This window comes from Emydura macquarii, unplaced genomic scaffold, assembly GCF_026122565.2.
Source record: "Emydura macquarii macquarii isolate MOO-44397 ecotype Brisbane River unplaced genomic scaffold, CSIRO-AGI_Emac_v2 contig_1451, whole genome shotgun sequence".
In the NCBI taxonomy this organism is placed as follows: Eukaryota; Metazoa; Chordata; order Testudines; family Chelidae; genus Emydura; species Emydura macquarii.
In genome coordinates, this window is record NW_027131588.1 from 22,018,191 (window position 1) to 22,031,394 (window position 13,204).

Consider the following 13,204-nt stretch of genomic DNA (forward strand, 5'->3'; position numbering starts at 1 on the left):
AGAGCGCGGTTGTCGCAGGCTGGGTGTCAGAAACCTGCCTGCCTAACACCGCCCCGCACCCCGCCCTGTACAGACTAGACTCGCCTATATGGCCTGCAGAGATGCTCACGTCTGTGTTTAGCAAGCTGGGTAGCGTACAGCCAGTGCGGCTAGGTTGCCACATGCTGCAAATCACACCTATGGCTGCAGCACACACAGCCCCCGCCTGGACTGAGAATCAGGGCTGTTCAATCTCTTCGTTGGGTTTTTTTTGGGGGGGGGGGATTTGCCACCGACCACCGCTGGCCACAACAGCACTGGGCTAGCTACCTAACTTCCACGGCTGTGCACGTGCTCCTTAGCAACGTTTATACACCAGGCCCTCCGTGTTACGGGCCCCTCGGGCACAGAGGTTGGCTGTAGCCCTGACAGGTTCAGAACTGCCCACAACGTTAGGCTGGTTCTTTCACACGTTTACAGCTGCCCCTTGACCTAATACAGCCTCGAAACGTGACTACGCCGAAGAGACATTCTGCTTGTAACCATCGTAATGTAAATGAAACAAGCACGGAAACAGTTTCCTGACCTTGGCCAATCTTTTTTCAAACTCTGCCTTTTTTTTTTTTAGTAGTTGATCCAGGATCGTATTTGCTTTTTGTTGTTGTTTTTTTGTCTCTGCTGCCTGATTGCATACGTCAGGTTCCAAATGAGGAGTGTAGTGGACCAGTCAGTTCGTAACTCTCGTGTTCTACTGTACTTTGTTCCTGAAATATATACGGGCAGTATAACAACTCAGCCTGCAGGAGGTGGCTTGGGAAAGGGGGGTGACTATCGAGCTGGGGCATCTGCCCAGCAAGAAGTGTTTTCACCCTATTGCTTGTTTCAAGAGAGCACACATCACTGGTGATTGGAGGCCTAGGGAGAAATCAAGAGCAAGTATTTTACTGTAATATTAAACACGAAGTAACAGAAATATGCCTACAGTGAGAGAAGAGAAACTTTACTAGATAAAAGTGCTGTGATTTACCTGTGAAAAGCCAGTTACAGTTAAGAGCTACACAGGTGTAACTAACTACTACAACCCACATTGCTTACTTGTCATTAACATGACAGTAAAAACCTGAAGGGATTTTTGTACATCTTCTCCCCACTCCAAAGAAGAACTGGTGGTAGAGGGGTGCAGACATGCCCAAAACACTCTCACGAAACACCAGCAAGAAGTGACAAGTTTCAGCTGGTTTTTATTTGAATCCCAGGATGAACCCTGCTTTCCAACACTACATCAAGGAGGTGGAATGCATGAAACTCCTGACTTCCTAATGCCAGCGGAGCCACATTTCTCTGCATACAAGGTATGTTGATGATGCTTCTGCTGGAAATAACGAGGAAGGCGTTTGCTTCCTTTTTCCATGCAGCCCATTCACATCACCGAATAAAGCATCTTCTCGCACGTTGCTATGCAGATGTATTTCCCATCACTTAGCTGTTTCTTGGAGAACGTAGCCTTTTCCAGGAGGAACTCCAGCTTTCAATGCTTCTGGCCAACTCCGGGTCTCATAGTAAGTTGATAAGGCATCAAAGACTGTCAAAAAGAGTGATAAAGATCAGTCGAAATACAGCGATCACAGGAAATCTGGGTTCATTTGTCACTAGTTAGAAAAACAAAGGCAGGATGATTTAACAGCTGACATCAGCAAGGGGTCATTGCTATTGTTTAGACGCTGATGGGTAGGCAACCCGGGAAACTCGTGTGTGACCAGAGGTTATGGAATCGATTGCTCAATATCAACGGCATTAGGAAATCCTGCCTTCTAACTGACAGCCGCGTCGACCACCTGGCAAGCCACCCTGGATCAGCCGGACTATGGCTTCCCAGAAAAGCATCCCATACCAAGGCCTCGCCACTAAAAATGGCTTCTCCGTTCACCCTGCCCACACCGTGTTTCTTAATGGGGCGCGTTCCAGTTTGTAACTTGAAGGTGAGCACTGTCGGACGGTTGTAAACTTGGGCCAGCTTTTCACACGGGGGTGCCTCGAGCTGGATGCGGGCTCAGGAGCTTCAGGGGGAAAAAATATCAGGCCCCCTTCAGCAGGTGCCCAGCACGGGAGGTGCAGGCGTAGCTTCAGGCCCTCCTGTCTGAGAATCGTGGCACTCCCGTTCCTGCATCTGCTCCTCAGTGATTAGATCATCTTAGGGTTGATTCTTCTGGTACATTCAACAAATACACGCAGAACACAGCCACCTGCGTGAAGCTTCCCCCTCCACCCCCACCTATCCCAGGCAGTGTTTTGGATGCTCCTCTTCATTCTCCTCTCCTCCTCAGACTACACCATCACTAAAACCTACACAGCCAGCACCGGGTGTTTTCCCCAACGCAGCAGCCCTGCGACGACGTGCACGGCAGCTCTGAAGCAGCAATTCACGTGTTTTGGTAAGATGGGGGCAGGAGGAGGGGTAATTCGTTCTCCCAGCCCAATGCAATGACCGCCCTCAGTCCTTAGAGGATGTCATGAGTCGGGGAGCAGTTCTCACACCACACAGATGGGCAGCAACCAGTGTGTGAACACAAGCTGGCTCGGGGCGAATCAGCTTGGCCTCTGTCTAGTTCTTAGCAAACAGGTGTTGCTGGTGGTGTTAAAATAAATGGGCCTGGCCAGTGAACTGGCCCACAGACACAGGTCTCAGTACTAGGGTCCTGTAGGACCAAGCGTTTCCGGGGTTGCATCCTCCTACTGGACATGGAGACAGCCCCGGGCCCTGGGGTAGCTCTGCATTCTGGCACCTGCGCAGTGAACAGGCTGGGATCCACACCTTGATTTATCGCCAACGTCTCTGAGTGATAGTTCTTCACGTTCGCCGCCTTCACCATGTACTCTGGAATGGGCAGCCGCGCCGTCTGCAAGGAGTGCTCGCGCGCCGTCTGCAAGGTCAGTTTCTGTAAGTCCAAGTAAAGTGTCATTCATGCATGCACCCCGACCTTTTCCAGTCCTGTGCCCTTGCAACGCACACGCTGCCCTTTGCTTAGGAGGGGCGAGGGGTGTGTACGGCGTCTGGGAGCTAGACCCATGCCCTCCGTAGCTGGGGAAAGCCAGTTAAGACAGACTGGAGCTGTGCGTGCTGCATCCCTCCAGTCCCCAGGGAAATGGCCATCCCAAATCAGAGCGGGGTCCATCTCACCCAGCGGCTGCGGCAGGCAGTTGAGGAATCACAGGCCCAGAGGGGAAATTCCTTCCCAAGCCCCAATGGGCAGAGGTTAGCTCTCGCCCTGAAGCATGAACATTGATCTCCCCCCAGACGGCTGTGAGGGGAGCTGCCAGCCACGCTTGGTAACACACACCGGGGAGGCCGCTGCCTAGAAGGGCACTCGGGACAACCATCTCCTGCCGGTTCCCATCCCCTTTTCATCCCTCCCGCCCCTGGGGGAAGGTGAGTGAGTGGAAATGGATGAAGGCTGGAGTCCAGATTTCTGGGATCTCTGTCCAGCTGGGGCCAGGCCCAGGTTAGGCAGGGGGGACAGATTCTATGGGCTTGTTTGTGGAGCCTGCTGGGAATGGATGGAGTGGCTCTCGGTTTGGCCCCCTCTCCTCAGGGAGATCCCATCAGCCGGTTCCTTCCCTCCCCGAGGGCCAGCCACGTGTGGGCTGGGGCAAGCTCCCAACCTGCCATCCCTCCTGCTCAATGCTTGTATGAAGCCACCAGCACAGGGCGCATCAGTTTGGGCGGCCATATGCTGGGAGACACAGCTCCGTCTCCCTGGACTCCGCAGCCTCCTGACCCTCAGACAGGAAAGGCAGGCGGCCGAGATGCCACTGAGATGGGCCATTCGTCGGCAGCGGAGGAACGGACAGCGCTGATGTCCGCACCAGCGACTGAGGGTGTATTTTCGATGACATCCCACTGACAATCCATGATCCGAGTTGTCCTCCTGGATTCCCGGACAGCAGCAGTAACTGGCAGTTTCTTTCACCACCTACCACAGACCAGGAGTCTGCAGCCATTCCTCCCCGTCCGCCTAAGATCTCTAGCAAGAACAGAGCAGAGCAGACCCCCTCCTACGTGGTGCAGGCTGGCACAGACATCTCTGTGCTTTGCATCACCTGCTCGCCTTCAGGTGCCGTTCACAATGCAGGTTTCTTAAGTGCTTTGCCCAGGTCCTCAAAAATATTTAAGTCCCTGATTCCCACTGCCTTCAATGGGAGTTAGGTGCCTAAATACGCAGAGGACACAGGCCTCAGGGATGGTCTTTAACTTGTCACCTGTCTGGGCCTTGCTTATTTCAGAGCTTGCCCGTCACCTATACCCCAGCCGTCTGTCACCCATGCCCCGGCACAAGACTGCTCCTCAGCTGAGAGGCACGTGCTGGCAGCAGCTGGGTTTAGCACTGCCATGACAAGTGGCAATGCTTTCTCAGGGGAGCGTCCTCTGCCTTGGAAGATGCCAAGTTTAAGCATCTCCGGGGCACATCTTCTGGTTGGGCAGCAGATGCTATGGAACTTGATTAAGAAAGAACACTACAAGCCAACAGTAACTTATCTCCGCTCTGGTCATTTGCGCCAGCAAAGATGTTCTACGGTGGGATGCGTACGGCCCCCAACCCGCAGGAGGATGGATCTGCTCCCCACCGGGCCTCTTCGAGGCGCATCCGATCGGGAGCGGGGCTAAGGGATCCGGAGAGAGGGCAGGCTGGACGGGAGCGACCAAACTTCTATTTACAATGTAGTTTTGTGACGATAAATTAGGCAACAGTTTAATTTCTAAGCAATCCAAGAAAAGCGTCTTTCAATAAACTGATCGCATTGCCGGTTGAAGAAGAGAAAACAACGTGGCTGCCTGCCCCATTTCCGGCCGGGGGTTCTGCTAGCGCTGTCTGAAGGCGCCCTGGGATTCTGTACGTGTCTGGTGCAGCTTCTCCCTAGCACTCACCTTCTGAATGCTTTCATCCACCAGCCCGCCGAGGACATAGACTCTGTGGGGCTCAATGTCCGTCAGAGCTGGAAAGGAAACAGAACGCACACGTACCAGGCCAGTGCCCCACTTACGCAGAGCGTTCTGCTGCGTAGCAGTAGCAGATCAACTGCAGGCACGTGCTTAGCTTCAAACCGTCACACTGTTCTCGCTGCACCGACTGGGCCCCGTGTGCTCCAGGAGGCTGAGCAGCGTGCTGCAGATGCCACCCTGTCCCTGGAGTTGTGCTCCAGATCCTAAGCTCGTATTGGAGGGCGGAATCTAACCCTAAGGGTTACAGAGGAAACTGTCAAAATATGAACGTCTGCCTGAGTCTGCAGAGAGCCTGAAACAACTGCTCAGAGGAGGGCTGAAAACTGAGAAATCGAAAGCAGTGGCTCTCAACCTTTCCAGACTACTCCTACCTCTTTCCAGTCTCATTTGCCTTGTGTGCCCCAAGTTTTACCTCACTTAAAAACTACTTGCTTACAAAAATCAGACGAAATACAAAAGTGTCACCGCGCACACTGGCTGACTTTCTCATTTTTACCGTACAATTATAAAATAAATCAATTGGAATATAAATATTTCTCTTCCCTTTCCGTGTTTAGTATATAGAGCCGCATAAACAAGTCATTACCTGTATGAAATTTTAGTTGGTACTGACTTCGCTAGGGCTTTTTATGGAGCCTGTTGTAAAACTACACAAATATCTAGATGAGTTGAAGTACTCCCTGGAAGACCTCTGTGACTGTTTTATTTTCATATTTAATTCAATAAAATCCTCTATTTTAAGACAGAGCTGAAGCTACCATAGAAGCCTGCTGCCCTGGAGAACTGCAAAACGCAGGGTTCTAGTCATGCAGCACATGGGTCAAGATCTTCAAAGCTATTTAGAAGCCTAACGCTCAACTATGCCAATGGGAGTAGACGTCTAAATACCTTCAAGGAGCTGGGGGCTAAATCTCCATCCATTGCTGAGACATTTTGAGCATTAATTATTGTAGATCAGAGCCAAACCCCAGCTACACTTGTTAGGAACTGATTTGTCTGAAGTAGTTTTAAACACGATTTTAAAAAAGCTTTAAAACCAATCTTGGGTCAATTGTTTTTTAAAATAAATTCTAGATTTTAACATGCATTTTCCCCACCACAATGCCCCCAAACAAGCAAAGTACTCACCGTTCTCTGAGTCAGGAGTGAGGTAGACAATTGTCTCTAAAGGAAATAAGTCAAGGTAACTTTCTTGAGTGGTATCCATCTGAAAAAATGCCAGGGGAGAACACACGAGAATTAGCCAAAAAGTGCCTTTCGTTAGTGTCCATCTGCCGGGGTGGAATGCCCTTCTCAGATAGAAAATGTGTCAGAACTGATAGGACCTCTGATCACTCAGACCCATGAGGGTAGGATATTTTTTCAGAAGAAACTATCACTCACTCCATGTCTGTATATGCCAATGGTAATTTCCCAACCTTTGTTAAATTCTTTCCTGAGCAAAATTACCAGACATGAGTTGAGCTCAGCAATAATCCTAACTAATTAACATCTGAGAATTAGAATATCATCCATAATAATAATAATATAATTCCATGCATTTTTCCCCTTTAGCTCCTGAGATCATTAAGTTTATTGGAAGGAACAGGGTTAAATATTATCCATGGGTCAGGTCCCCGTGGTGCCAGGCACCGTACGGCACACAAGACAAAAAGATGGTCCCTGCTCCAAAGAGCTTAATGGGCTTGACTCATTCCTCGGTTCCTCCGGCTTTTTCCACTGGAGACACTGGCTGGGGGGATCACAGTTTTATTCCCACAAACCAGCTGTGTGACCACTAGTAGGGCAAGCCATCTAGGCCAAAATTTCTCATCAACTGTACCTTTGCAATTCCTCCGATGGCAACAGAGTTTCCCAGGTGTTACTGATGTCACTATCTGAAGACAGGGTCACACAGGTGTAGCTAAGGTCATGGTTTGCCCTACAAATCCTTAATTACGACTGACAATGCAGGAGGAAACCACCCAGCTTGACTCTCGCATTCCAGGCTGAGCTTACAGGGCTGGCTGGTAGGAAAAGCGTCTTTTTCTTTGTGACCAGGACATGTCTGATGTGAAGTCTGAGAACCACCAAACACGGAACACCCCTCTTTTCCCAGGCCATTTTCAGAGTCACTTTTCAGAGTCTGATCTCACATGAAGCCAAACCTCAGTGAGCAGTGAAAATGGCACATGTGAATTGCCATAGTGGATCAGACCCAGGGTCCATCACACCCAGTATCTTGTCTCTGATAATGGCCAGCATCAAAGGAAGATGCAAGTACCCCACCTCTGCCCACTGCAGAGTTATCTGCCCCCCAGAAACCATAATTCTTCTGAAACCAAAAAATCCAGTGTCCCTCCACTGAAGCAGGGGCGGTCTTTTTGTTCAGTGCTTGCACACTGCCTAGCCCAATGGGGGTCGTGGTCTACGACTGGGGCAGCTAGGCACTGCAGCAATGCACATAATTAATAATAATAATAATCATTTCCTTTTCATTTGCAGCTAGTCCACAGTCAATTTATGATCCCATGGAGTGTAATTTACGCATGTTTCTTTGGCTTTGAATAAGACGCTTGTCTCAAAATTCCAACTGAGATATGTGGCGGCCTTGTTCATAGGAGGAGTGAATGAAAAGGTACAAAGAAGAAGAGAAAGATTCCAGCTTGTGTTACCGTGTTTAAGTCTTTTAGATTACACTAATATGAGTCACAGTAGCAACACGGTTTGCTGTGTACAAGAGGGCAGTAGCCAGGGGCTTGTAGAATTCACTCCCATGTCAGTTACTTTTACGATACTTACAAGGTAATTGGAAAAGCCGTCATTCATTCGCAAGCACTCTTCGTAAATAGGACTGCCTGTGACAAATCCAGTAAGGCAGATCCAAAACGGTTTTACGGCCTTCTTGTTGGAACCATACAGCCTCCTGATCTGAGCAGCAAGGCGACTTATTTCCTTCCAAGAGATAACAAACGTCTTCACTCGAGGGGCCCTGCTCAGAGCGAAGGCTGTCGCCTACCGGATTGCCAATCCCTCCCCCTCCCACCTCAGGCTCAGCTTGGAGATCTCCCATCACAGCACGAGGCCGGCCAATCTGAAATGACTCAGCTCGGATCCTGTCGGTTAGTTAAAAGGACGCACGCTGGCTCTGCAGCGGACACGCTTCAACAGTGGTGACAAAAAATGGATGCAAATAAATGAATCACTCTTCCCAGCCCGGCCCCGATCCCGCAATGGGACCCACGGGCGCGGGTCTCTGCTATCTACCTCCCACCAACCTCCGTGAGACTCGGTAGCAGTGCAGATGGCCATGCTGACAGGTCTCATTGTAGGATTCCCTCGCCGCCCCCCCAAGTCACCGATAAGCTCTCGGAGCACTGGCTGCAGAGTGTACCTTCTTCGTCATGTGGCTGGTCATACTCAGATCTACGCACAGCTGAGGCGCCGCCTCTTTGGCCGCCAGAAGGCGCTCCTTGGTGATGGCTTTTAAAACGCGTTTGCTGTGCTGGTGGGCAGCACCTGGAACGCAGAGCAGAGAGAGAGATGGGGATGTACCTGGAGATACTACAGGTGTTATCCTGCACACATTGACACGTTACTTCCTGCAGGTGAGATTCCCACTGAAGCGCATGGGAATGCAGTAACACGAAGTGCCTGCCTTCACAACACTAAGACTACGTGCGCCTTAATCCGCAGGACGTTCCGTTTTGATGGTGATCCAACAACTCCAGGTAAAATTTACGTTTTAATAACGCACAGGCCTCAAAAATCCAACAGGCTAATGGTCTAGGAGTTCATACGAGAGGTAAAAGGTAATATCGTTTTCTTATGTGGATTGATCCCTTTTGTATGGTTGGATTTAGTTATATATCACAATGTGTTTGGGCTCTTTATGAAAGTACTGAACTCCAGAGATATTTCTCGATACTATGTCCGGCAGCTGTTTATTTTGAAGCAGTCTTAAAATGGATTCTCTCTCCCCTCCATGTGTGAAAAGCCTGATACTCTGCTGTTAATAAGCAGCAGAATCTTGCAAGAGAACACTCTGAGCATCTATGGGCTTGTGTTCACCGCAACGTTACCTCCAGTGTTGCCCATCGCTCAAGCCCCAGCCACACACGCAAATCCTTGAGTTAACGCCACACTAAAAAAAACATAGGCCTGGTCTACACTTAAAATTTAGGTGGACATAGCTACATCCCTCAGGGAGGTGAAAAATCCAATTTACAGGCAGCGAGGTGTGTCCTCAGAAAGGTGGTGTTCCCACCGTGGTGGAAAAGCCCCTTCTGTCGGCATCTACACTACAGCGCTGTAGCTACGCCTATAGTTCCGGTAGTGGAGACAAGGCCATAGGCTAAAAATCAAAGGCATTAAAACACAGAGGCAGATTCGCAGGTGCTGTAAGTCCGCCACTGAAGAGCTAGCTAGTCCCACAGTTTTCAGTTTGCTTGTACCTTTATCTTCAGCATGTTTCGCTTTTCTCCTTTCTTTTTCCTGTTTTCTCTTCTTCTTCTTTGCCGCAACTATTTTCTCCCAATGCCTCTGTTTCCTTAAAACATTCCTCTTTTAAGACAAAGAGAACAAAAGGATCTGAGAAGCTCATACAGACACAAAAGATTTAAAGTGCCAACCCAGCCAGTTTTTCTAAAAACCAGACCTAAGTTTGAGTCCATTTTCAGAAAAGGATGCCAAGTTTCCGGCTGCACCCTGAACACGTGCACACAAGTCGAGCAGATCCCTACCTCTCCAATCTGTGCACACAACGTTCGTTTTTGCTTGTGCAAAATCTTGGAGGCAAATCAATAGGCCCAGACTGAAGTGCCATTAAATGTTTGGGCCTAAACAACAAAATTTAGTTGTGGATTTTTTTTTTTAATTGTTTTGAAAAGTTCTTTTGTCTTTAAAACTACCCCAATAACAGTCAAGGAAACAAAGCCACCGGTCAAGTCTATTTCTCTTTAGAAGAGCCCATTCCAGCTAAACTCGTTAGAAATCTGCAAGATCAAGTCTCTAAAAATATTTTCCTTTTCCAAGATTGCTCCTAAGTGACCCTTCTTGTCACTCTATCATTCATTTACCAAAGGGACACTGGCAAAATGAACACCGTACCGCTAAAACACCCACCTTCCTTACCTGAGCCACTAATGGCTCGGATCATTAAAACAGGGCTTTGAAAGATCCACGGGCTTTCCCCGCTCCCTCATTTGCACTATTCCACTCCCCTGCTTTGCATACTCTCTCAGCATGGATGCAAACAGACTGGTCAGCTGCACCACCCAGGGCCCAGTCTCTAGCAGGAGGCTGCCGTGGTTGGGTTCCCGGCACCAGAGGGGAATGTTTACATTGCACAAAAACACGGCTTTGTTACAGACTGTGATTTCTAGTTTTAGTCATTTACTTTTACTAGATCCAGCAATTAGCTCAGACCTCGTGTGTAATGCTCTTTGGCCCAGATCCTGCCTCTGGATGCCTGCGGGCAGCGCCTCGTGCAGAAGCAAACACCCCTGGCTGCCAGACGCTGCCCGTGTGGATCCACTGATAAGGTCGGGGCCTTACCTTAAACTGTACGTACCGAGCACCACTTCCCACTCCCCACAGGAAGGTCCTTTGGGTTGTCACAGCCCATGTCGATCTGCAGGAGCTGGAAGCTTTCGCAGATGCTTTCCCCGTCCCCTGCGTCATCCTGCCAGGCGAGCCCGCATTCCCACTGTCGATCGAACCCCACCGCAGGGTCACTCTCCTCTGCACCATGCTCTGCGTGCCTCATCGCTGCTCTTCGCCCTGCGCTGCTGCGCGGGGCGGCTGCACTGCACGTAAAGGGAAGGTGGTCAGAGGCGAATGGAGACGCTGCACATTTCATTCAACACGCCAGATTCACCACTCTGATGCCTACTGGGTCCACTGTGCCCGGCGGTGGAAGGGGGAGGCGGAGAAAATCAAGTGGCATTTCCACTGCTGCCCTCCTCCAGGGCTTCTGCTGGGGAAAGGCAGCTTTGGTTTGACCCTGCAGGAAACACTGCAACGGGGGGGAGGGAGCTGCAGGCTGCACCGGCTCTCACAGCCCCTCCAGAAAAGGGGAGTTTGTAGGAAACTTGAGTCACCAGGGGACCCCCCCAGCCCACTGTACATAAACCTGGGGCAAATCTGGCCCCATACATCTTTAAACCCTGCTAGCTGAAAGTGCAGGCAGTGGCATAAATAGCCACGGACAGAGGGAAGAAAGCAAGAAGAGGTATTGTGCACTTCATGATTAATGACCCTGCAGGGTCACTAACGGTGTGTGACCCTCCCGAGGGAGAGAGTCCAAGGCCGAGAAGCTGCAGCAAGATGGAATGATTAGAATGGGACCAGCCTTCTGGCACGGGGACATTTCTCTTCGGAGAGGAAGTCAGTAAGTAAGGCAGCAGGTAGCAATCGACTAGCAGTTACAAATGTAGCGCTGCATAATTCAGAGGCACAAACCCATGACAGCTACATCGCAACTTGTCCCATTTTTATAATAAAGCCAAAAAATACTCAAAATAAAGTTCTGACATTTCTGACCCCCAAAGCCGTGCCGTTGAAAACTGAACTGACTTCTCTTTGGAAGGGTGATTGTACTTGATCCTTCCAGTACTTAGGTGTACCTTATCCCTTTCAGGCAGGACCGTGAAACAAACAAAAGTGCAGATGACTTAATTGTATTTGTCTCTATTGGCCAAAAGAACTCCACACACTCCATGCCTACAAATTGCCCCTGAAGAAAAGCTCTGTATAGTTCACAAACTTTTATTTTTCATCAACAGAAGTTAGTCCAATCAAAGTTATTAACTCACCCACCTTGTCCCTCTAATATCCTGGGACCAGCATGGCTACTACTACACTGCAAACTACACACACTCCCTATGCCAAAATATATATTTTATATAATCTCCATATTACTGTTATCCCATCCACCCTTCCCTGTCCCTTTGGTTCAACCATCTATTACTATCCTAAGACTAAGCTTCTGGTGGCAAGCATTGTCTTTTACTGTATGTCTGTACAGCACCTAGCACAGTGATCTGGATGTGACCTGTAAGCACTGTTGTAATAACAGTGCCTGCTGAATATAGACAATCCCATGAAATTCCCAGCACTCCCGACTCTATTACATACAGTGGTCAGATTCTGTTCTCAGCTAATCAGGTTTAAATCCAGAGTAACACCACTGCAGCCAAAGGATTGTGGGAGTTACTAGAGACTTACACTGGTGTGTGAAGGCAGAATTTGGCCTTGTGATGTTAAAATAAAAATACACCTCTGGACTTCAGCAATTCAGTAGTTACAGTAACAGAATATCCAGAGCCAGCCATGTGAGACAGAGACACCAGCATTTCATGCTATTTAATTCTTTCAAGGCTGAAGAGTTGCTCCTCACCCACCACACTTGGTCCCCCTGGTGACACTGCTCAGGACACAGTAACAGCATCTGCACCTTAAAGAGGCTTGCACAGAATCTTCAGTCTCTTCCCCAGCCAGGACGCAGAGAAAATCACTCACCACCGCCTGGGACCAACCTTCCTGTTGTGCCATGGCTAGACATAACCATGTGACGCACCCTCAAGGTCACTTCCTCAGCTGAGCCAATTGCATTCTGGGAGTTGTAGTCCTAATACTCTGAATAGCTAACAGAATTGCTGTCTTCAGGAATTAAAGATTATATCATGTGATGAAACCTCCAGGAATACGTCCAACCAAGACACAACCCTAAAAAGCAGGGTAACTATTTCCATAGCTGTTCAGTCCAGGACTTTGCTGGCCGAGCGACATTTGGATGCCAATTTGATGGCACTGGTTGTGCCTTGGTCTGTAAGAGGGCAGACCGTGAGGAGGTTGTCATCACCTGCCAGTGGCTTTTCACTCCCACGGAAAATATGGTCCCCTCTGAACTGCATCCTCCCATCACGGGCAGGTGCGCCTACCTTCTCCACAAATGGGGACGGAGACACAACCCAGTTTGTGACTGTGAAAACGGACTTCAGGCTGTGAAACGCCTCCTCAGTCAATGTCCCAAACAGACATATCCCAGTGGGATCTCTGCCATCTACTCCACGTCACCTGAAGCAATCAATTGGCTCACCAACCTAGACTTGGACATCTAACGTTGCTTGTTTATAAGCCATGTGAAAGGAGACAGAAAGAGCTGCTCTTTCTCCTCTCTGGCATCTTCTTTAACCTGAAAGCAAACCTTTCTACCCTTTATTAATGTTCTAAACCCTCTTTTCC

General features: G+C 49.3%; 1 protein-coding gene across 5 annotated transcripts; it reads right to left on the bottom strand.

The window, feature by feature from the left end:
• Nucleotides 1–645: 645 nt before the first annotated feature.
• Nucleotides 646–12,503, bottom strand: TRMT10B (tRNA methyltransferase 10B). Of its 5 annotated transcripts, none has more exons than XM_067553466.1 (9): nt 12,414–12,503; nt 10,530–10,764; nt 9,412–9,520; nt 8,352–8,476; nt 7,760–7,912; nt 6,107–6,185; nt 4,904–4,971; nt 2,792–2,915; nt 646–1,561 (listed from the first exon to the last, which is right to left on the bottom strand). In XM_067553466.1, the coding sequence occupies exons 2-9, from the start codon at nt 10,722–10,724 to the stop codon at nt 1,455–1,457; spliced, it is 960 nt and encodes a 319-aa protein (XP_067409567.1). In that variant the 5' UTR covers nt 10,725–10,764; nt 12,414–12,503; the 3' UTR covers nt 646–1,454. The 5 variants fall into 5 exon arrangements, with proteins under 5 accessions (XP_067409567.1, XP_067409566.1, XP_067409569.1 ...); XM_067553465.1 differs by having other exon boundaries at nt 12,361–12,495; XM_067553468.1 differs by having other exon boundaries at nt 10,530–10,759; nt 12,414–12,476.
• Nucleotides 12,504–13,204: the final 701 nt, after the last annotated feature.